The 26,032-nt window shown below is 42.3% G+C and overlaps 1 protein-coding gene and 1 long non-coding RNA gene across 3 annotated transcripts; one reads left to right on the plus strand and one right to left on the minus strand.

Annotated features, from left to right (window-relative positions):
- The first annotated feature begins 8,674 nt into the window (after positions 1-8,674).
- On the plus strand, positions 8,675-17,210 carry LOC124128767. 2 transcript variants are annotated; one of them, XM_048400217.1, is made up of 5 exons: positions 8,675-8,804; positions 13,301-13,430; positions 14,626-15,613; positions 15,680-16,269; positions 16,430-17,210. In XM_048400217.1, exons 2-4 carry the CDS (start codon positions 13,327-13,329, stop codon positions 16,154-16,156), a joined length of 1,569 nt encoding a protein of 522 aa, XP_048256174.1. In that variant the 5' UTR covers positions 8,675-8,804; positions 13,301-13,326; the 3' UTR covers positions 16,157-16,269; positions 16,430-17,210. The 2 variants fall into 2 exon arrangements, with proteins under 2 accessions (XP_048256174.1, XP_048256173.1); XM_048400216.1 differs by having other exon boundaries at positions 14,626-16,269.
- A 2,545-nt stretch (positions 17,211-19,755) lies between these two features.
- Positions 19,756-25,344, minus strand: LOC124141331. The gene is made up of 2 exons (XR_006862036.2): positions 25,215-25,344; positions 19,756-21,093 (listed from the first exon to the last, which is right to left on the minus strand). It is a non-coding gene; the product is annotated as an uncharacterized LOC124141331 (long non-coding RNA).
- Between the last annotated feature and the right edge of the window lie 688 nt (positions 25,345-26,032).

Below are 26,032 nucleotides of genomic sequence, written 5' to 3' on the forward strand. Positions count from 1 at the left end.
TCCAATAGCCTTGACACTGACCTTTGCAATTGAAACATTTTTACCACAATCCCAAATATCTTCTACTCTGATACGGCTTCACTGATGAAGCTGAAATTTGTCATTCCTTCTTATGAAGACATCTGACCAATGTGATTTTAATTAATTTTTTTTTTCAATATTTATGTCAAACAGACTTATTTAAGAAAAATGTTTTCTTTAAATGACAGGGCACAGAAATTTAAACTTTTTGTGAATGACTATAAGAAGATCCAAAATTAGTTTAAGACATCACTATTAGAACTCAATATGGTTGTGTCATGAACAACGCATCAGTTTTCTTGGAATCACTATAGATGATGGCACCAAAATAAGGTTGAAGTATCTGACACTTATTCAGTTGACGTGAACTACAAAGCCTTGCGGCTTTCTTTGGTATTTATTTGGCTGCATGTCAGCTTGATTTGACTGGAAAGCATGAAGTGATGCAGTTCTGACACATTTACCACTTTGGTGAAACACGTGCAGCAGTATGGTGCGGAGGAACAGAATCATTATCAGAGATAACCGGGATTTGAACCCACGATCATATGTTTCTGGCAAACCCAAGGGACGTAACTCAGAGTTCCGGTCGGATGCTTTACCACTAGACCACGGAGGCGGTGCCCCACGATCAGAGGATTCAGTTGCGCCGAAGGGGCGCCACGTTCCACAACAAACTGTAGCATGTGGTAACAACGACGACCTGGTCACATTTTGTTTTATTACCGGGGGGCGGTCGGGTAACCTAATGGTTAGAGCGTTCGCTCGTCACGCCGAAGACCCGGGTTCGATTCCCGACATGGGTACAATGTGTGAAGCCCATTTCTGGTGTCCCCCGCCGTGATATTGCTGGAATATTGCTAAAAGCGGTGTAAAATCAAACTCACTCACTCACTCTATTCATACAGAGCATCAGTGGGGCAGAGGTAGGCCTGTCTGAAGCACTGCAGTTGGCTATGTAGAGTGAGTTTGATTTTACACCGCTTTTAGCAATATTCCAGCAATATCACGGCGGGGGACACCAGAAATGGGCTTCACACATTGTACCCATGTCTGGAATCGAACCCGGGTCTTCGGGGTGATGATCGAACCACCAAATATTATTCTCATCCATGAAATAATTCAGGTTAAAATGCAAACACAGTTTTTTATGTGTATTAGCTCAGTATAGATGGTGAACTATGAAGATCCAGGTTAGAATTGGTCTTCCACAATCCATGCTTGCAAGAGGCAACTAATGGGATCTGGTGGTCAGGCTCCCTGACTTGGTTCATGCATGTCAATCCACATTGTATAAATCCATGATCATGATGGCAATCACTGGATTGTCTGGCCCAGACAGGATTATTTACAGACTACCGTCACATAGTTTGAATATTGCCGAGTGCGGCGTTAAACAAACAAACAAACAAACAATATACATGGTCACCCATGCCACCAATCACTGGTTTGTTTGGTCCTGATTATTTACAGGATGTAACTTAATTTTACAGACCGTGCTAAAAACAAGTCATTCATCCACTCTTTGGACAGTAGCCCAGATGTGACCCAGCAGTTAAGACACGACCCGGGGGCACGGGTGGCCCAGTCGTCTAAGGCGCCGCGATTCGCTGTGCAGAGTTGCATCCCTTGGGCACGCTAGAAACCTATGATTGTGGGTTCGAATCCCGGTTCGCCCCGATTATGTTTCTAGGTTTGTCAGCACCATACCCGTGCTCGTGGGTTTCACCGAAGTGGTAAACGTCTGAGACCTGCATCACTTCGGGCTTTCCTCCCACATTAAGCTGACACGCCGCGATATAACTGGAATACTGTTCAAAGCGGCGTTAAACCAAACTCGCTCACTCACTCACTAAGACACGACCCTGCATTTACACATGCGAAACATGACATAAGGGACAATTCCGCTTTGTAACAGTAGTCGTCACAACGTGACAACAGCGCACAAACAGGAAGCAATAGGCATGGTTAGGTCGAGGAACACAGACAGATTGCTAACAATTCAAAGCGAAAACTGGCGATGTGAAAATGCGGCATGCTCGTTTGAGTGTATGGTTTTACGCCGCTTTTAGCAATATTCCAGTAATATCAAGGCGGGGGGACACCAGAAATGGGCTTCACATATTTTACCCATGTGGGGAATCGAACCCGTGTCTTCGGCGTGACGAGGGAACGCTTAAACCACTAGGATACCCCACCACCCCTGCTCTTTTGTGAGAAATGACAGATTGTAGATCGTCAGGAAATGATTTCAAGTGTTATACAATAGGATAACTCAGATCTCCATCAACACTCTGTGCAGGGCAATCAACAAAGGCAAATAAGTGACCGAAATGTATGCAATCGGTTCATAAATGCAGGGTTAAAAATGTCACACAAAGCGTGCATAGAGTAGTATTTGCATTTACCACACATTATATATATCATAGTTTATAAAGGGGTTCTAAATCATGCATGTAAATAAGACCAGAAGGCATATAAACTTCCATAATTACAATTTGAATATGCAATACATTTAGCAACTTCGTAATATCTAAGTATGTCTATCTGAAGTGGTAAAAAATGGTTTCACTATTTTTTTCTTTTCACTGTGTTACCATAATGAATGCACTGAGTGAATTGTTATTCTTCCTTTTAAATCCAAACAATATGTGTTCAGTACGGAAATTTACTTCCGTATAGTTTCCATGCCAATCGGAAAGTGTCTTCCGTAAATCAACGGCACAGTGAAACTATTACATAATTCAGCACAGCACGACTGACACGCTGGTGGCTTAGCACTTCATTGTGTGCAATAAGACAGACCTCCATCTTGGTGGACAAAATCCCAGAAATAAGCTTAAACCTACCCATCTCAAAATCGGAAATTAAAAGTGTCAACAAACAAAAAATCACCAAAAAATGGCATAATTTATATCTAAACTCAAATAGCCAAATCAGAAAGGTTCTCAAAAAAACCCTTACCAAACCATACATTCTACATCCGTCCAAAGAAATCGACAGAGTAATCACTAAACTCCAAACAGGACATACCAACCTTAATAACCACCTCAAAATAATTAAAAATACACGCAACAGGAACCTGCCCACATTGCAAACAACAAGAAACCCCAGAACACGTACTCATACACTGCACCCACTACCTAACACACCGAAACACACTACAAACCACCCTAAATCTAAATAAGGATCTTACCCTAGAAGCAATCCTAAACCCACAAAATAAAATAGAAAAATTCAAAGCCTTAGGCGTTTACTTAATCAAAACAGGACTAATAAATCGCATTTAAGAACCCAATAAACTTCCAAAACCATATCACATAATCAAACAATCAAACTACCACACACTGGCCCCTTAGTTCGCCCCCAAACCTCTCTTGGCATTTATTCCAAATCTCAAAATTTCGAAAGCGCAATATAAGCAACCCCTTAACTAAAATAAGGACTGGTCGGTTCGGAGTATAATATGTACTGTGTCTGAATTGGTTTTCATGTAAAACTGCGGCATGGTATCTCAGTGGGCTAGCACTATAAAATCGGCGTTAGTCCAGACGTATTCACGCACGCACACACACACACACACACACACACACACACACACACACACACACACACGCCTCTCGTATCTCATATTTCATCTCACATTACATCAAGACCAACTTTAATGTGAAGATCACTTTTCAACCTGGATATTCAGCTAGAGACTCACCACAGTTGACTGTTGCTGCTACACTGACAGACATAATTTGTAAGGTAACTTAGTTTGTGAATTTAACTGTCCACTCAGACACTATCATGTCAGTAGACTTTACTAATTAGATAGTATTTTTAACTAGGATGCCTATCGTCACTAAGACAATTAAGTAGTAATCAGATATACTTTCATTACCTGCGTCCTGTGCGAGAAAAATACTATTGGGCATAAAGCAACTATACATAAATGAACACAAAAAAATTTACAAGATGTGATTGGAAACTGCAACCTCTTGATTTGTATTCCGTCACGCTACTGTGCTACTGAGACTGTTGTCGTCACAAGTGTCTATTGTCCTAGTTAGTTACTATTAGCTTGGTTATATTTCAACATTTTTTATGTTAATATTGTAGCAAGTTCGTTTGCGTATGTGATATGTAAGTAACTGAGAGTGTGAATCTAATTTGCACATCTAATTTAAATATTTATCTCATTCATATTTTGACTTATGACCTGATGATGTGCCCTTTATTAAGCATATTAAAATTGATAAATTCTAGACATGTTCAAATGTGTTTTAAATTCTAAACATGTTTGGATTATGGGGATGTGGTGTTTAGGCTATGAGGCGAAAGCTCATACATGTTTCAGACCTTAAACGTGTTTAGATAGAACACACCAAATATGCATACCGTTTAGGATTGAACACATTCCGATACATAGATATATCTTGTATGTGTTTACATTCCTAACTCATTGTTTACAATGGGGTTTAAGTAGTGCATTATACTAATTTAATAAGTGATATTTACTAATCTTCAGTATCTTCGTGCCATCTACCAGACAGGGTAGTAAATCCGCTGTTTACTAACATTCAGGCCGCTCTTATAACTGTTAAGTTAGTGAATTCACCAGACTTTTTGCTCAGTGTAGCTGAATATTATTATCCTTGTCTTTAGTGCTTTAATCACTGCTATCATATTTTACATTGCCACTGTACTTGTACTACCATGGCAATTTGGAATGCCATTGTAATTGCTGTGCAGTAATTTGTAAACCTAGTTGATTTTATAAAACAATTGTTAGTTGTACCATTTCTTCCTGCTTGTTGGTTTCACGCAGGATTCTTTTACGTACAGATTTCTGGGTTAACGGACTGTTTCAATTTGGAAATCGCGCACGAACGTAACAACATTCACTCTCCTAATCACACTCTTGATGTTGCATTCCTGCTAAAAATTCAGACAAAGACCATCTAAATTTATTTGTTTCCATGAATTGTGTATCAGCATTTTTGTGAAACTGAAATCTAAAATGTTTATGAAACTGAAAACAGCATTTGGTATGACACAGACATCACGCAAACAGGAACTCACAGACCTTCTCCCTAAACCTATCGTCAATTTATAAGATAACGTTGGAAAATAAGGCCATTTTGAGAAATAATGTCCACATAATGCCATATTAGGAAAAAAGGCTTTAAGGGGAATGTACGTATGTATGTATACTACTCAACATGTTTTGGGGATATTCTTAGTGAGGGGATAAATCTGAGTGGTTGTTTGGAGATGAAAAAATAGGATCTGACTAATGTTAAGCTCCAATTTGAGAATAAACAAAGAAAACATTTATATACGTTGTTGTTGTTTAGTGTGAGGTTTAGCTACCACACTATCCCTATCATGATTTGAGTAGTATTGTACAGATTGTACTGTTTTTGTTTGGTTATTATTACTTGAAATGCAGCTTAACACCATAAGCTTAAATTGAAGCTTCGCAGAACACCCCTACCAAATAGTGAGTGGTATATACTGTGCTAATTCAACCGGTAATAAAGTGAGTGAATGAGAATGGTTTAAAGCCGCTTTTAGCAATATTCCAGCAATATCACGGCGGGGGACACCAGAAATGGGCTTCACACATTGTACCTATGTCGGGAATCGAACCCGGGTCTTCGGCGTGACGAGCGAACGCTCTAACCATTAGGTTACCATTAGGTTAAAACCAAATGTGGCCAGGTCGTCGTTGTTACCACATGCTACAGTTTGTTGTGGAACGTGGCGCCCCTTCGGCGCAACTGAATCCTCTGATCGTGGGGCACCGCCTCCGTGGTCTAGTGGTAGAGCATCCGACCGGAAATCGGAAAGTCCGGGGTTCGATCCCCGCGCGCGTCCTACCAAATGACGTTAAAAGATGGTACTTGTTGTCACCCTGCCTGGCGCTGACTGATCGTCTCGGAGTCGGTATTCTTTGTCTCAGTGGAGTATCCATGTTAAACTGCGGCAGGGTACCCAGTGGGCTGGCACTACAAAATCGTCATTAGTCAGGACTAGTACAAGCAGCCACGCACACACACACACACACACACACACACACACACATACACACACACACACACACACGCATGCACGTCGTTATATAAGTGCAATAATCTTGAACGCGACGTTAAGCCTCATTTCACCTCATCTCTGATCTTGGGTTCGAATCCATGATGAAACCATATTATGAGCCTCGGTTTGTTAGCAGAGCCCAATTTCGTTTGCATTATACCAAAGCATGTCGGCCGCCAATCTCCCGTGAGTGAGTGTGGTTTAATGCCGCTTCGCCCAGCAATATGACGTCGGAGGACACCAGAATGGGCTTCACTTGTTGCACCCATGTGGGGAATCGAACCGGGGTCCATTGGGTAAAATACTTTCGTTTATGCACAGGGTGTCTTGTGTCGGAACAGTAATCATTATGCTGACTAACAGACAAATGGACTATCAAACCGTCCCAACACATACTTCGAAGCCTCAACACCACATATTAGGATCTGAACCTCATCCAACGGTTGACATAAACTCGCCCGAAAACGGAGTCTATGTGAGGCTAACTTTTTGTTTGTTTCTTGGAAACATAACAATGGACATATGTGAACAGATTATACACACTCAGCTATATTCCAGCTATATGGGGGGCGGTCGGACAGCCTAGTGGTTAAAGCGTTTGCTCGTCACGCCGAAGACCCGGGTTCGATTCCCGAGATGGGTACAATGTGTGAAGCCGATTTCAGGTGTCCCCCGCCGTGATATTGCTGGAATACTGCTAAAAGCGGCGTAAAACCATACTCCCTCCTCACTCACTCACTCCAGCTATATAGTGGCGGTCTGTAAATCTAGTCTGTACCAGACTATCCCGTGATTGACATCATGAGCATCGATCTACGCACTTGGGATACGGTGACATGTGTCATCCAAGTCAGCGAGCCTGACCACCCAATCCCGCTGGTCTCCTCTTACGTAAAGCATATGCGCCTCTCACGACAAGCATGGGTTGCTGAAGACCTATTCAAATTGGCTGAGGACCCTGAGCAAAATATGTAACGGCGAAGTGGCGTCCCGAATACCTCGTCAACATGCAATGACGAACATGGCTACCCGTATGATGGTGTTGAACGTGATTCTGCTGTTATGGTTTTGTGCTGATGTAGAAACAAATCCAGGACCAATTGATAAGGCATGCGAGGATCAACGTATGCTTCGGAGCAGTGGCGCCAGCAAACAAATGCTTTTGACCGATCCAAAACAAAGCAAAATTCCAGTTTTCGAGGCCATTCAGGGAATGACTGCTAAAATAGATATCATGGAATCCAGTAATGTGTGTGTATGTGTGTGTGTGTGTGTGTGTGTGTGTGTGCGTGTGCGTGTGCGTATGCGTATGCGTGCCCTGCCGCAGTTTAACATTGATACTCCACTCAGACAAAGAATACTGACTCCGAGCCGATCAGTCAGCGCCAGGCAGGGTGACAACAAGTACCATCTTTTAACGTCTTTTGGTAGGACGCGGGCGGGGATCGAACCCCGGATTTATAGTGCTAGCTCACTGAGATACCATGCCGCAGTTTAACAACAATTTAACAAAATATTTTTAGCATTATCAATGATTCAAAACGACCTGTACATTATAAGAAGATCAAGTCATTGCTGACTGTCGACTATTATGTTACAAACATCAATGTTAGGGAATTAAGAAGATATATGTGTTTGTTGAGATTGCATGTACTGTCGTTGCGTTGTAATATCAGATGTAAAGAAGCTATAACTGTAAACCGAATTTGTAGGATGTGTAATACTAACAGCATTGAAGATGAACTCCATTTCATATTTGATTGTGAGGCATATGTATGGTTGAGAAATAAGTACGCACCGAAGTGGCATATTTCATCAAATATTTATAAATTTCATAAATTACTGACTTTTAATGATGTGTCAATACTTAACAAATGTGCTAAGTTCGTTAAAGAAGCTCTGAAATGTAAATATGCACTTTATAGTAAAAATATTTTGTCTTTGCCTAATTGCCATATACATACATACATACATACATACATACATACATACATACATAACAAATGAGTGAGTGAGTGAGTTTGGTTTTACGCCGCTTTTAGCAATATTCCAGCAATATCACGGCGGGGGACACCAGAAATGGGCTTTACACATTGTACCCATCTCGGGATTCGAACCCGGGTCTTCGGCGTGACGAGCGAACGCTTTAACCACTAGGCTACCCGATCGCCCCACATAACAAATGAACCAGTCTCTCACTTGTATATGGTACCTCGACGGTGGGGACAGATGTCCCTGCTACCATTCCCTGGATTATCGGGTATTTCAAAACATATGCAGTAGTGAGTGAGTGAGTATGATTTTACGCCGATTTTAGCAATGTTCCAGCAATATCACGGACACCAGATATGGGCTTCACACATTGTACCCGTGTGGGGAATCGAACCCGTGTTTTCGGCGTGATGAGCGAACGCTTGAACCACTAGGCTACCCCGCCGCCTCTACGTATGCAGTAACGCTTTCGTTATGTTGATGACACGGACACTGATAGCTTCAATCTGCCATGGCGGTGTCAGGTTTACATTTCCCTGTTATTTCCTGCAGTATTATATTTTATTTGAATCTGAAATCCCCGCATATTGAGTTAGACCTGTGACAGGCAAGGAGATGTTCTGAACCTTTCATCGTTTGAACGTGTGGTCACTCATGCTGAAAGGAAGGGCGGATCCAAGGAAGGATGATTTAATGTTGGTGTTTCTGTGAGTAGACTGTTTTCTTAAACCTTAAGCTTCATAGAATACCCCTATCAAATGTCGAGTGGAATATACTGAGCTAATGTGGCAAATGTGACGAAGTCGTTGCTTCCAGTTTGTTGCGTAACGTTGCGTTCCTTCGGCGCAACATTTTCCCCAAAGGCTGTCATAAAATGTTGTTGAAAGAAACTGAATCGGCATTGCTCATGCATTGATTAAATATAGCGGGAGGAGTTAAGGTTGTATGCATCTCAGTGGGCGATGCATTTACCGGTTGTCCATCTGCTGAAACGGAGGAAGGTACAAAAGTTAAACGTTTTGGTATTTTCTTGTGGTTAAAGCGTTCGCCTGTCACACAGAGCATCTGTGTTCGTTTCTCCACTGATGATGCTGATTGTTAAAAGCGGCGTTGCACAATACTGACCAAAATCACTCAGTAATTTAAGCCGTAGGAAAACGTTTAAAACAAAATGGTTGACAAAACATTGTTGACATTGAGTCCCCTTGTTATACACACGGCCAACACAAATCAGTTTGTTACCACAGCCATTAGCAAAGAGTGGCATTTCAGTTTCTAAAGTCTGTTGAGCTACAGTTTGGGGCTACAATGAACCTTATTTATTCTCAACTCAAGTATCTCGACGTCTATCTTAAGTCGAGGTAACTTTATGGTCTCGGCAGAATCCTCATCTTAATGGTCTCATTTTGTTACTCCGCTTGTCTCGATCTACGGATAACTCGACACCTATGACGATACTCAGGACTTCGAGTTAACGAGGTTTTGTAGCCATAGGAAATAAGAGCTATAAGGGGTTGCTGATTTTTGCCGCAGTCGTATTCCAGCTGTAGCGGGGACACGGGTGGCCCAGTCGTATAAGGCGCTGCGATTCGCAATGCAGAGTTGCGTCCCTTGGGCGCGCCAGAAACCTATGATTGTGGGTTTGAATTCGGGTTCGCCCCATTATGTTTCTAGGTTTGTCAGCACCATACCCGTGCTCGTGGGTTTCACCGAAGCGGTAAACGTCTGAGACCTGCATCGCTTCGGGCTTACCTCCCACATTAAGCTGACACGCCGCGATATAACTGGAATACTGTTAAAAGCGGCGTTAAACCCAACTCACTCACTCCAACTGTATGGCGGCATGTAAATAATCAAATCTGGACCAGATAAACGAGTGGTTGATATTATGAACAACAACGAAGACACGGGAGGAAGTTACCGGATCTGACCATCCACCCGTTAAAGAACAAGTGATGTCCAAACGACCTTTTGGCCGGATGTGTGGTTGAATTTTGTTCTAATAGTGTAAGGCATGAAAAAGTTATGCCTTTTAAAAGTAGTTAGAGAACTGAGAGTGACACTTTGCAATTATTCGCCCATGTTTTACGTATGAACATAAACACATCCGTGGTCCAGTGGATTGAGCGTTTGCCTGGTTGGCATACAGTCGGTGGTTCGATACCGGCCGCGTCATACCAAGAGACGGAAAATGATGGTACTTGTTGTTATTGTGCCTGGCTCTCGGCATTAAAGGGGTGAAATAAGGACTGGTCGGCTCGGTGTCAGTGTACTGTGTTTGAGTGGGATATCCATGTTACAAAGTAATCGGGTAGATTGAAATAGTTGATCAGCGTGATGATGTGGTGACATGAGTTAACTTATGGCTGTTTGGTTGTAGCTTAACGCCGACCTCAGCAATATTGGAGCTAATTCATGACGGTTCGTAAATATTCGAATTTGGGACACGACTACCGTGAGCCTATGTTAAAGTATGGGAGTGCTAAGATCGCTTTGTGGAACGAGCGTAGTATATTTAGTCGCCTCTTACGAAAACAGATTCCTACCCGGAATCCCCACGGGGTCTTTAGGATGTGGGTACGCCGAAATAAATGGATGTTGTCGCACAGCCATTACAGTTCCAAATAACAATATATCTTCGTGTCTGAACCAGTGGTTGATAGCGTGAGCAACGCCACACGCAATCGAGACACCGATTCTACATTCTATAAGGATACCCAACCTAACACACGAACCTGACGTCGCTATATAAGTGCCATGATCTTGAACGCGACGTTAAACCCAATTTAACCTCACCTCTTGCTTATATGTACTGTTCTATGTATTATGGTTTATGAGCGAAACCAATCCTTAATTACTTTGATAAAAGAACATATTTGAATCCACAGTTATATATGTGGATAGGTAAGTTGAAAAGTGATTGTATGAGAAATATAGAAATAAACAGGAATAGACTTAATATGCATCCTTGTCGGACTCCCATATCTCGTTCAGGTGTTTTAGACAATTTATTCATTTTCCCACACAAACATTGTATATATGCTTCAAGAATTTATGCATTTAAAAAACGGTTTATGTATGAGTGAGTGACTGCGTGAGTATTGATCAACGCAACTTCGAGCAATGTTCCACCCATAACACGAAACGGGGGAGATAAGAAATGGGCCTTACACATTGTGCCCATGAGAAGGATCGAACCCGGGGCGAGCCAAAGCTTTGGCATCTAGGCAACCACATCGTATTTACACCAATCAGAATCAAGGTGACATACAATATGTGCAAACAATATTAAACAGTTTGTCACAGCTGTAAGATACTAGTATGTATGATTAATACATTATTTTATCACGTGTTTTAAGATACTAATTAGCAATGACCTTCACATTTGCCCGTGCTACTATTTTATCGGTATTTTTCTGTGACAGCTCATGAAACCTAAAACGAGAAATTCAATCTAAACCCGGACTGTAAACAGGAAATATTTGGTAATTTTACTGACAGGAAATATTTCGTTTAAAATGCATTTATTTAAACACGTATTTGACAACGTGAATTTTTAAAGTTAACCTTAAATCAACATTTTCGAAGCTGAAATTAACCAACAGTAGGACTTCTGAAAATAAGACTATTTATTTTTAAATACTTTAAAATGACCAAAAAGATTTCCATAATCATAAGAAAACTCTACTAGAAATCAGCGTCCATTGTTCTATTACGATTCAGACTATATCATAAGCATGTGTTTATGAATATCAAATAGTGATGACAGCAGGTGTTCGCGAAACGTAGAGCGTATCCTGCCCCGCCCGTTGCACCATCACAAACACATGCAAAGGCAAGTACACTGTTCACCTGAAAATATACGAGAACAACAAAATAAAAATTATCTAATGGTTTTTAAACGATGAATCGTTATATAGGTACGGATTTTCCCTTTGCCCATATGAAAGAAACCCGCACAAGCACACTCATTCCAATGCACACAAACATATTTACATTCACCTAGGCGTGGGGTGGGGCATTTTAGCTGTTGTGTAGACGTGTGCTGTTTAAAGACTCACTGTAATTACAATCGTGTCAGGAACAGACAATCCAGTGATTGATATTATGAGCAACGATCCAAACTGACGGGGTAGATTCCTCTCAGACACCCAGGTCATTGATTTAGACCCCCGATCGCCATGGTGCCATTAATGTTACACCTGGAGCCCTAAATTGGCATCATGCGTACAGGTGAATAAAGCGTAGGTAACGACCATTGCTTCTACGCCGACTCCTAACGAATATGTGGGATGAAGAATGTCACCGAGCTTGACCATCCGATCCACTGGGTTGCCCCTGACAACCAGCATAGGTTAGCTGGCGATCACTTCTGATAATGATGACGTGTTCAGAATGGATACAAATGTCACTTCAAGCAAAGTTGTTGTAAAAGGCCTACCGAAACTTGATAATCTAGTATGGTATCGACGTCAACAACAAAAATTTCGTCACATTCTGGGACACACCAAGCATTCCCAAGTACACGCACAACAATGATCAGCTATAGTTTTCATACACATTCCCAATCTCACACACATACAGTATCAATGAATGAGCTGGCCGCCTCCGTGGTCTTGTGGTAGAGCGTCCGCCCGGAGAGCGGAAGGTCCGGGGTTCCATCCCCGGCCGCATCATACAAAAAGCCTTTAAAAGATGGTACTTGTTGTTACCCTGTCTGGCGCTCGGTATTAAGGAGCTATAACAAGGACTGGTCGGCTCGGAGTCAGTATACTGTGTCTGAGTAGGGTATTCATATTAAACTGCTGCATCATCGGGTATCTAAGTGAGCTGGCACTATAACTCGACATTAGTCCGGACTAGTACAAGCAGCCACACACGCACACACGTGCATGCACGTCGCTTATATAAGTGCAATAATCTTGAACGCGACGTTAAACCCAATTTCACCTCACCTCAATGAATGAGCACTCCTCACGTGTAAGCATGAACACACACAATCTCCTCCATGGCCCCCTTGACTTGCGATTGATGGTTAAAGCATTGGTTCGACATAGTCGCGCCGAACTTGTTTGTTTGATTCCAACAAAGGTATAGCATGTAAAGCCCTTCATTAGTGCATCCGCTGTGATGTTGCAAGGGCGTGCTTTAGACCCAACTCACTCACTCACTAATGCACTTGCTCTTATGCTTTATTCCACAGGAGGAAGTAATCACATTGTTGGGGGAATGGATGCTGCCAATTGGCAAATTAGCCTCGTCTGTGTGGCAGGGACTATTATCATCATCTTGCTCCTTATAGTCACGTGCTTCCAACTAGGAATTGTGGACAGGTAGGTGTCTCTGCAGAACTCCCTGTCATAGAATAACCTTTAAAGTGTCTGTGCTATGCGGGGGCCCAGGTGGCCCAGTCGTCTAAGGCGCCGCGATTCGTTGTGCAGAGTTGCGTCCCTTGGGCACGCCAGAAACCTATGATTGTTGGTCCGAATCCCGGTTCGCCCCGATTATGTTTCTAGGTTTGTCAGCACCATACCCGTGCTTGTGGGTTTCACCGAAGTGGTAAACGTCTGAGACCTGCATCACTTCAGGCTTTCCTCACACATTAAGCTGAAAAGCCGTGATATAACTGGAATACTGTTAAAAGCGGCGTTAAACCCAACTCACTCACTCACTTGCTAGACGACATTTACAAATGTTCAACTGAATCAACGATAATTACTTGTTATTTTTTCTTGAAAATAAAACGTCAACGCAATGGTATACCGAATATCCGACAGATTACATAATATTGGCTGTAATAGGCAAAATAATGTCCAGTTTTCACCCTTGCCGAACAAGGGTGGAATTCCAGAGTTACATTTGGGATGGAACAACGAGTCTATGCATAGTCCAATCAAAATCGCGTGACGAACTAGACATCCTGTTCGCAAAACAACATGGATTTCAACGTGCAAATTTCGGCCGACTGAAAGATTTGCAAAGCATGTGTACCGACGACTGGGTGTCGACAGATACTTTGCCAATCTTTTCTTGTTTTTAATCAAGGTGCTCAAGTGATTTCATGCACTTCGCGAGGGATACCCGTTTTATTACAAAATAGGTTTTGATTATCGATCAGATCGTGTTCACGGGGCGCCGCCATTTTTGTTTGAAGCAAATGCACGTGGTACAAGAGGTGGAATCTGATTGGTCAGTTGGAGGGACATAGAAGGGGCATAACTCCTAATAGTCAGTTAACACTTATGTTGCAAATTGTGTGAGTGGCGGGTGCTATTGGTGGGGCAATACGTTCTGACCCCTTTTGCGAAAAACCTGGTGTCATCGCTGATCTTCATGATAATTTTTACCACTTTTGCCTTTTTCATCCAATGGGATCTGTTTCGGGTTGATAACTGAGACTGGTTATTCTCTGGCGTTGACGTTATATATTCATAAACTTTTCAAAGTAACATTAAGCCCAACTCAAATACTGTTAATTATAGTTATTATATGCAGCCCTTATACTGATCATTGGTATCGCATTTCCAGATTAAAGAAGTCATGCAGACGTCGTGGCAGGAGGTCAAAACGAAACATACCTGCTGTTAAGATGACGAAAGAGGATCAAGGAGGGCTCACCATAAATATCCTACCCACACCAGGACCTACTGAAATGCAACCTTTGAACCCCACATACTCGTTGTCATTGGAACCTCCTTTGAAGTCTTCGGACGAATCTGCTGATACGGATTTGCTTATTGATGAACCTGTTTCATCTCCCATAAGAACGGAAAGCGACATATCTGAAGAATGTCAAGAAGACGAATGTGCCTCTGAAACTGGTGGAAACCTTAACACATCCATCTACCTGTTTATGGGCAAACCTACAAGAAGCGTGTATAATCGCTCCAGCTCCACCCCCACCTGTATCTCCCCAAGTTCACCGTATCTGGTTGATATCCAGCGAGGTAGTGATAACAATGAATGGTTTAAACGACACAAGTCTGTGCCGGTAGCCCGCTGTTTTCCGTTAAGGACAAGTCCTGATATAGAAATCATTGGAAATGAAGTCCAGACACCAACACAAGAGGGAATCACAACCCCGTGGAACAGTCGTCAGAATAGACGTTCAGTTTGTGAATCACTGCGAAGTCCTCCACTGTCCCTTCCACCAAGATCATCGATAAACATTTCAGACCATGAAGAGTCCTTTGAATCAGATCCTGACGATCTGTTCAAAGGGGGGTGGTGGAAGTCCTCAGAATCGTTAAACAAAGATGACACCACGACAGATGATGTGTTCAAAGACGACGATTTGAAATCAGTAGTTTCGCTAAAGGAAGACTTTTTTAAACATGACGACTTGTACAAGATGACGCTGTGGAGATCAAAACAATCATTGTCGGAAGATGGTCTAAAGGCTAACGGCATCTCCAATGGGGATTGGCGGACATCTAAACAATCGTTGAAGGCAGATGGTCTAAAGGCAAACGGCATCTCCAATGGGGATTGGCGGACATCTAAACAATCGTTGAAGGCAGATGGTCTAAAGGCAAACGGCATCTCCAATGGGGATTGGCGGACATCTAAACAATCGTTGAAGGCAGACGGCACATGTAACAGGGATTGGTTGTCATCTAGACAATCATTGAAGGAAGAAGGCTTTAAAACTGACAACATATTCAATGGGAAATGGTGGCAATCAAAGGAATCATTGAGGAAATTTGATTTTGAGAATGACGACAGAGAAATTAGAGATCTCATTAGAAGAAAATCCTTCTCCGGTCCAAGTGCCTGTTCCGGAAGTGTCTATGTTCACATGGACACGAGCACCTTACCTCGTCCTTGTCGACCTCCCTCAGCGGATGGAAGGAGAAGAAGCAAAAGTTTAACGCTCCCGGATGTCTTTCAGGATCGTACCGCTTATCAAGGAGATGTGACCTCCCCTACGTTGTCTGTGTGGTACCCACCAGCTCTGTCAGGAAACCTACAGTCCCCTCCACTGCCTTGCTCACCACCCAAACCCTGTACATCGCCACACTATGTCAACTTTCGTGGAACTCTGCCAAACCGATTCTGAATGGTTATGACACGACATTTGTTGTACATGGACCCTAATATGGTTTGTAGATGTACCTTGTGGCTTTCGACCCCGTGTGAGATGCAGTATGTTTGTTGATCTCGTATATGAAGGTGCCACACTATGTCAACTTTCGTGGAACACTGCCAAACCGATTAGAAATGGTTATACCTCGACACTTGTTGTACATGAACCCCAATATGGTTTGTAGATATTTTGTGGCTTTTGACCCCCGTGTGAGATGCAGTATGTTTGTTGATCTCGTATATGAAGGTGAAATGGCAGCTACAAGTACATCATCTGCATCACAATGCCAACCTAGGTCCTCCGTAGTACTCCACCAAAGACAAAGGAGGCGACTAAATACTGTTGGGTGACCATCAGTTAAACGTTCAATTACGACAGGGAGGTGGGATAGCCTAGAGGTTAAAGCGTTCGCTCGTCGCGCCGAAGACCCGGGTTCGATTCCCCATATGGGCAAAATGTGTGAAGCCCATCTCTGGTGTCCCCCGCCGTGATATGACTAGAATATTGCTGAAAGCGGCGTAAACCCATATTCGCTCACTCAATTGAGACGGGAGGCACGGGTGGCCCAGTCGTCTAAGAAGCCGCAATTCCCTTCGGCACACGTCCCATGGGTTCGAATTACGGTTTATTCCGATTATGTTTCTAGGTTTGTCAGCACCATACCCGTGCTCGTGGGTTTCACCAAAGTTGTTATCACCTCGGGTCTTCCTCACACATCATCCGACGCGCCGTGATATATCTGGAATACTGTTTTAATAGCGGCGTTAAACCACTCAGTGACGACAATTTGGTAATTTCCCTTTTTCCCTGTAATCAGAGCAAATCCACCACGATGACCATCGACTAGCATAGCCTACACCTCAACTCGTTCATCTCTCGCAATCCTTAGATGATTTTCTTACTCACCTTGTTTCCCTTCAGTCAAACAAAACCCATCTTCAACCATCTGCCCCCACCAGATTATATATAACTCGTAACTGTAGGTTTTTTATGTCAGTAGTGAGAGAGTGAGTGAGTGAGTGAGTGAGTGAGTGAGTGAGTTTGGTTTAACGGTTTAACAGTATTCCAGTTATATCGCGGCGTGTCAGCTTAATGTGGGAGGAAAGCCCGAAGTGATGCAGGTCTCAGACGTTTACCGCTTCGGTGAAACCCACGAGCACGGGTATGGTGCTGACAAACCTAGAAACATAATCGGGGCGAACCGGGATTCGAACCCACAATCATAGGTTTCTGGCGTGTCCAGGGGATACAACTCTGCACAGCGAATCGCGGCGCCTTAGACGACTGGGCCACCCGTGCCCCCTTATGTCAGTAAATTATGACATTTGTTCATTTTGCGTGACAAAGATAATGTGATTACACTTAAGCCAATTACGTTTCCTCAGATGGTGTGACACCAAGAGATATAAAGATAATATTTCAAATATGGATTAAGGGGCGGTGGGGTAGCCTTGTGGTTTAAGCGTTCGCTCGTCACGCCGAAGGCCCGAGTTCGATTCCACACATGGGCATAGTGTGTGTTAAGCGAGTGGGTACACCACAGAAGGAGATATTAGATATAACATTGTTTAGTTTATAATGTCCCCAAATGTAAATGTACATGTCTAAATATCATACGTTCTTAACTATAACAATGATATGTGTACATAGCCCTATTCCAAAATAAAGTCATAAAAAGCCAACAAACTTTCTCGACAATTATTTAAATACCTTTCTGTGCTATATGGATGCTTCATAAACCTCGTCATGTGAACGATGGAACTCTCTCAGATATACCATGCGCTTGTAGGTAATGCTGATTTCACATTAAACTGGTGACAAGTGACCAAATCAGGTCACAAACACCAACAACCTTTGATATCTTACAAACACGGACTAATCGTTTGACCAAAAGCGCCAGTATCCTGTAATTCTGCTGAAATATGTACTTCTGTTGTCCAGAAATAACGTATTATCACGGGCTTAAACTGGTCGCGTTTCTAAGCTACGGGGGGCGGTCGGGTAGCCTAGTGGTTAAAGCGTTCGCTCGTCACGCCAAAGACCCGGGTTCGATTCCCGACATGGGTACAATGTGTGAAGCCCATTTCTGGTGTCCCCTGCCGTGATATTGCTGGAACATTGCTAACAGCGGCGTAAAACCATACTCACTCACTCACTCTAAGCTACGGGTACATCGAAGTATTAAACCCAGTAGGCCAACCTATTGTATCTGAATATAAGTATGTACATCCCCATACGAATACAGGAATCAATATCACTGATGTAATAATCTTTGACAGGTAACTTTTTATGGAGAACTTCTTTATTACTGATATTAATATCAGGACTTTCCTACTTTAATTAGAAATCAGCACGGGCAGTAGGATAGTCTAGACGTTGATACGTCGACTCGTGACGCTGATGACACGGTTCGATTCCCCACATTTGTTACGCCTATTTTCCGCCGACCTGTGGTTGAAATATTGTTAAAAGTGGCATAAACGCCTCACTCACCCAATCGCTGGTCAACAACGTGTCATTCCCAGATCAGCATTGAACAATACAGGAACTACCCGTAAGTCTCCTTACCAAGGAAGATATTTGTCCGGAATGAAACAAGAAAATAACAAATGCCAAGCCAAGAATCTGTCATCAGACATAAAATTATGTAACATCTAATAGTAAAACGCCACCATACTAGTGTATACCATACATTTCTCCAAAGTGGAACATGTCTAATACCTGCATCGCATTGGACACACCATCATCCAAAAAAGTAGTCAGACATTGGCCCAACATTGGGCCGCCGGTCAAAATAGCGTTGGCCCAACATTGGCCTAACCTCTGACTGCTATCTGGGTTATATATAGCTGAAATACTGTCTGAAGCTCGGTTGTCTCATCTCACCCCCTCTGTTTGTGTCATTGTTTTAATGCCTTTGTTCGCCGTTATCAGAGATTTGTTCCGTGAGAATTATTATCAACCTGCAGGCACAATCGTTCTATAAAGTAACCCCTCACGACGTCCTTCAGGGTAGATGAAGATATTGGCTATGCAGGTAATATGACGTTCTAATGAACATGCCTTTATTAGGAATACGCTTTTTTATAGTGTTTAGTGCACGTACAGACACACCTTTAGCACTGATGGGACAATATTGGCAATTGATAGGAATTTCCCGTGTTATATTCTTATCTGAAACAAATTCAGGGTCTAGGTTACACTGACCCGATAACCATTGTTATTTGTATTGCAGGCGTGCATTCGTCACCACTCGCCCCTTTCCGTAACCTGTAAGAAGACACCCGGAATAACACGAGTTGGTCACGAATGGCAGGCGTGATGTATTACGATGTTGTCCGATTTGCCTTGGTTTATAATTCGGTGTCTCCCTCCTGAGGTCGGAATGAACAAAACTGACCATATCGAAAGCAATTTATCTTAAGGGTGAAAATCACAACTCATTCACTCAAATATTGATAATTAAACTTTGATTATGATAACAACATGATATACTCACAATATATGCCAGCATTTCGTTCAAGAGTATGTAGTATTGCTTGACATTGCAACAACGTGAAAAAACATTGTAATGTATTTGATAACAATACTTTATTTACGCAAACAATCATCGTATAACAAACATCTGAACAAGAACATACCTTCTGATAATATCATTTAACAATGACATATACTATGCAATATTGCTAAAATCTACTTCATGAGACAAGAACCAATGTATGTGACTTTCAAACTTATTTCGTTCGGCATTAATCGAGAGAGAAAAAATTACACAAAATCTGAAACACAAGCATTCTTATCTCGTTATACTTTAACAATAGGTATGATGAAGCAGGGTCAATCAGATACATCATCTGAGTCTGCCCAAGTCATTACAACAACTTAATAAAATAAACATCAAAGAAAGTAATTGTTGGTTCAATCAAATTCGTAAATGTCTCCAAGTATTTAGTAGATGTAACATGCACACACTCTGTGATCTGTTTCCAACGTTGAAAGTTATGGTCTAAATCCGAGGCTATCATATTCGATATGATCGAGTGCAAACCTTCTGTTCGCGGCCTTGCAGGCAGCTATGCACCGACACGACACTGGGGTCTAGCAAGAGGTTCCAAGTGAACCACTAAACTACATCACATTGTCCTTGACCGTGTCTCAATGTCATCCAACAAGTAAATACAACAGTATATCAATACGTATAGAGTATTATAGGCACAACACTCCAAATATTTCTCCCCCAGGAAACACGTTTGGTGAAAGTCCATAAGACCCAGGTAGTTAAACACAAACATGCAAACGTGCAAACGCAACCGGTTTGGTTCCTGTTTATAGAAACTCGATGTCTAGGTAAGGCTTTCAGAAACATTAAATTAATATTTTCTAAATTTTTTCCATATTTTGTTTTAAGATTTTGCCAATAGCCCCTTTGGTATTGTAAAAAGAGGTCATATGACCAATCACGAAACGAACTGCCAGGGATGCTTCTTATGCAATCCACTAGGTCGGAGACATCATTTATCCAACATGGCCAATCAGTTGTAAAATTAGCACTCAGACCCTGAGAAAGAGCTTCCTTGATCACCCAACAACAGGTGTGATAGGCATCCCAATTGCCTTCCAACTTCCAACTGTTCCACCATCCTTCAACGGCCTCTTCATCCAGGTTTATGTACCCGGGTATAATGATCACATAGCTTGGCAGTGTTTTCTCATCTTCGATGTCTTCCTCAAGAGTTCTACGCGGAGTTCCAGGTACTTTAAGAAAGGAACCTTTACCACCCTTGGGCCACCAGCTGATGTAGGCGCCATTGCTCAGTTGAAGAGACGCGTGGCCTGCACGGCGGAGATCAAATCTAGGGGGCCATATGTACACCCTGGTCCTGGGCTCTGGATAGAACAGGATTAGCATCCTGCAAGGGATAATTGGCTCAACCAATCATTCAAATATATTAGATCCATTGCTTAAAAAATTGCTTACATCTATGTCGCATATGATTTTTTGATTGGCAAACATTAGTGTCTTTTTGTGTGATAAGAAATATACATAAGTACTACTGCCTCTGCTCTCTCAGTCTCACAATTTCAGTCATGTTTACTGAGCCAAATATGTATTTTGGGACCAGGTCAAAATATAGAGAAAAACGGAACAACGGTCCAACTACTTACTAAACATATAATACATTTCAATACATTTTAAACTAACATTGATAAGTAAAAGCCACAAACAGGTTTTTTTCGTATGGGTGAAATAACGGGGTCATCGCTGGCAGAAACAAGCTTGTGGTCTAGCGTATTGGTCTAGAGGTTTCTGAGGAGATAAAGTTTACAGTTCAAATCAATGCATTTGAGATAATTCATGAACATAATCAGGGCAAAGGTCAAAGTTGGAAACACTGCGAAAATGGTTGTGTGAAGCCCCACCACTACAAACATACTACACACAACCATTTTAATCATCACAAGAAATCTTGTATCAAGACCACGTGTTTATGAATCACTATCAAATAGTGTTAATACCAGATGTTCGCGAAAAGGTGAGCATATCCTGCCTCATTGGTGTCTCCCGCCACTAACACATGCAGAGGCAAGTCATTTGTTCACCTAAACAAGTATCGTGCAAGTCAAAAGTGGGAAATGCTTTTGGCATAATTATGGTGGCTGATGCGTCAAATGTGAACATTTCCTCCACATATCTACCTTGTAATAATGACATTTATTATCTAATGACATGTTTGTCAAATGTGAACACTAGACTTGCCTTGGCATGTGCTTGCGACGGATGTCACGTGTGTGTGTGTGTGTGTGTGTGTGTGTGTGTGTTTGTGTGTGTGTGTGTGTTTGTGTGTGTTTGTGTGTGTGTGTGTGTGTGTGTGTGTGTGTGTGTGTGTGTGTGTTTGTTTGTTGTGTTTGTTTGTTTGTTGTGTGTGTGTGTTGTGTTTGTTTGTTTGTTGTGTGTATGTGTGTGTGTGTGTGTGTGTATGTGTGTTGTGTTGTTGTGTAGCCTAGTGGTTAAAGCGTTTGCTCGTCACGCCGAAGACCCGGGTTTGATTCCTGACATGGGTACAATGTGTGAATCCCATTTCTGGTGTCCCCCGTCGCTGGAATATTGCGGGGTAAAACCATACTAACTCACTCACTCACTCACTCACTCACTCACTCAAAGGTGGATTGCATTTCCTGTTGTTGCATTAAGCGAGTAAGTACACCACTGGAGATAAAGCTCACACACTCACTCCATATCCATTTTAAACTGCAGCATGGTATCTCAGTGGGCTAGCACTATCAAATCGGCATCAGTCCGCCACACACGTGCTTGCACGCCGCTAAAAATATGCAGTAATCTGTTCACCCACCTCACGTACTCGGGGCATGCCTGGCTAGTAGTTTCCCCGTATACCCAATGCATAATGTACATTATGATAAATGCTCTGCACCTATATGTAATTCACATATTGATTTAAAAAAGACACCCATTCTCAAAATCTCGATATATGATTTCGAGACTAATGTCTCTATCATAACTCGTACACAGCCACAGCTGTGAAACACTTACTTTAGCTGGGGTTCACTTCCAATGTATTCAGTTTGGTTAAACCTTTAAAGCAATACTAATCTGCTCCGCTCTAACATAACACCAGGAAATAAATAGTGGCCTACACAGAGTTTATTTGAAAGGATTCAATTCACTCTTCAATGTCAATCATAGTACTCGGTGTACTCGGTGATTCAGCTGGTGCTATTTTGAGCAAATGAGATATGGCGGTTCAGCCTAGGAAAGTGACTATTGTGCCTTTTTCTTATACCCAGCCTATACGATGAGCTTGACAATACACCCTTGTAACTGATCATTTCCCACCAAAACTCCCTGGCTTTGAACTAGTCGGCATACATATTGCAGACGACACTCTCAGCTGTCTAACAAGAGAGTCAAACACTGATGTAATATTTCTTGCAAAACATATTTTTATTCTTTGATATTTGATAAACAATTAGGTCTTGTTAGGCTGAAATATTCTTACCATATTTTTAATGTAATCCCCGGCATCCAGACATTTGATGTATTGAGACCTGGACAAGACATTCTCATTTTCATAAAGATACCAGGGACAGTAGTGAATTCCGACTGACTGTCTCGTTTCCCTGAGCTTAAACAACTTTGACTTACACGTTTGGCAGTCTTTTAATTGTCTTCAACATTAAAATGAGCCATTATCATTGTTCCAAGATTAACTTTCGCCCTTCTGTTTATGTGGCCGAGTCTTCATCTGTGTTTCGATGGGGGTTCAAGTCAGATGCGTGCTCGTGGGTTTCACCGAGGTGGTAAACGTCTGAGACCTGCTTCACTTCGGGCTTTCCTCCCACATTAAGCTGACACGCCGTGATATAACTGGAATACTGTTAAAAGCGGCGTTAAACCCAACTCACTCACTCACTCAAATTTGATGATCGAGAGCGCCTGGACAGGATTTGAATGTTGTTATGTAGATATACGGCTGCGAGTCGGGCTGTATTGTAGTGCTGGAACACGGTGTTGCCGTTCTAAATAATGGGAGGGACGTGTGGCTACAGAATTTCACCTAGTTACGGGTGTGGACAGCAGTCTCGCACAATGGCCAGGCCGATCTGGTTCACGCAAGGGCAACTTAAATGCACACTTCACACTTTCTCAGCCAAGTCAGTCGAGTTCATGTCAGCGCATAACGTTCGCGTCGATGTCTCTACGCCCGACATCTTCCTTCTGCAGGGCGAGGCAAAAAACGTGAAACCACATACTATTGGTTCTCTATCGTAAGTGATGCTATACTCTGTAGACATGACATGATATCGCAGTTGACGACGTTGTTACACCCCTGACATTCCGTCTGAGACCTGCATTACAAAGGCGGTTCGCACTGTCTGGTCAGATATCAACCGCGGTCTTGCAGTTGCCTTTGTCACAAATAACGGAGCCGTATGTAGAAGTTTCGTGTTTTCAAGTCTGGTCTGGCTCGTGGACTGTTTAGAAGTGCAGGATTGTCGTTGGTTGTACTCCTATCTGAGCGATTGGACAACAACAAGCACATACCACGACTAAGTAAATCAGAATAAACAACGTCATCGATCGCTTGAAAACATCCGGCAAAGGAACATTACGACAACCTGCATGTAAACAGCAATGCCATCCATTATTGCAGGTTTGCGTAGACGGCGAGGGACCGCCATGGTAAGGCAGTTTACGCACCAGACGGACTATTCGAGGTGCATTTCTGACGCATCAGCATTGTCACTTGGGTCAGAGTATGGTATCACATGCGAAGGAGAACTATGAGGTTCGTCTTTTCCTTCGCCGTGCAGATCGACGATGCCCGGTGTGTAGACGTCGACGTGAACGTTGTGCGCCAAACTGCATACATGAAAGGGAATGTGGGAGGTAAAACCGACGAACACGGGTATGGTGTTTATAAACCTAGAAACATGACTGAGGCGACCCGGGATTCGAACCCATGATATTACGTTTCTGGCGTGCCCAAGGTATGCAACTCTGCACAGCGAATTATGGCGCGTTAGACGACTGGATCCATCGAGGCAACTACAAAATGCATTTACGAGTCTTTGTACACGTGTGGGAGTGGGGTGAGGGAGTGGGGAGAGGGGTATGTTATACAACATATCAAATAGCAATGGCTGAGTAATATAATAGGTAAAAATGACAGTATCAATATGGCTGCCGTGACCTACTATAAACTCACAAAACCTTGCTCTCAATAACTTAACGAGAGTTGATTCAGTGTTGGGAATGGCACAAGAGACTTAGAGATATAATTCTTCCTTCAAAAGACCATACATGCAACAATGACTTTCTCAAGTCAGCTGTATATGGACAGGTGCTACAAACAGAAACATGCAACAATATTTGTTTAGCCAAATATATGTTCAACAAAATACTCATTTCTGTAAACAGTATTAGTATTGTATAGTGTTCTATTACACCAATGTTATAAAATATGTAAATGACTAAACAGTTTCTGAACAAAAAGCAATATGTGTCTACCTTTCGAAACAATGCCCTCGGTAATACGGCTGTCGTGGAGTAGCAAGTCTTTGGGGCCAGTGTTGCACCCTGTAAAATGAAGCTTACCAGGAAATGATTTCAAGCCATTTGCTTTGGTCACAGTGACTACACCAGTCAACTTGATCAGGCTTTTGTTAACAGACACAGTGTGTGACGGTTATTGAATACACCTGAATTTTCCTGTGTGACCTACTTTCCACCTGCAAACCATGTCCTGGATAAACAATCTCCTATGTCTGTTACCCTTTCAAGTATTATATTGTCAAATCCTCATAGACAGTCAGTTTAACCAATTTTTTAAATACGTTATTGAGGTCCATTATACGATCGAGTCAAGACAATCAAGTGACATGATAGCGCATTGATTGATTCTGTCATGAAATTGTTGTGTTGTGTACTAATGTCTGGCAGTAGAATAAGCAGGAACGTGAAAAGAGAGTGTATTCATATGTATTTGTTGCTTGTTTTGCTGAAAAATAGGCTGAACATTAAAAAAAGAGTGATACAGAAATTATCAATCTCATTCAAATAAGATCTTAGTTCTCGCTACCGCGAGACAAAGCGATTACGGGTCACGCCAAACCGACCTTTCACGAACCCATCAATGGAATATCTGACAAGAAGTCGACATTAGCCAATCAGAAGTTTTCTCGTGCTTTACTTCACTAGTGACAAACTGGCGACTACGCTTCGAAATATTTTTGACAAAATTATAATCCTCGATTACAATTTTGTGAACTGAACAAAAGAAAATTTTAAAATGGCTAACAGATGGTCTAGTTTGTATTGAATCAGTC

Source organism: Haliotis rufescens, unplaced genomic scaffold (assembly GCF_023055435.1).
Source record: "Haliotis rufescens isolate VD_foot unplaced genomic scaffold, xgHalRufe1.0.p SCAF_2, whole genome shotgun sequence".
NCBI classification, from domain to species: Eukaryota; Metazoa; Mollusca; class Gastropoda; order Lepetellida; family Haliotidae; genus Haliotis; species Haliotis rufescens.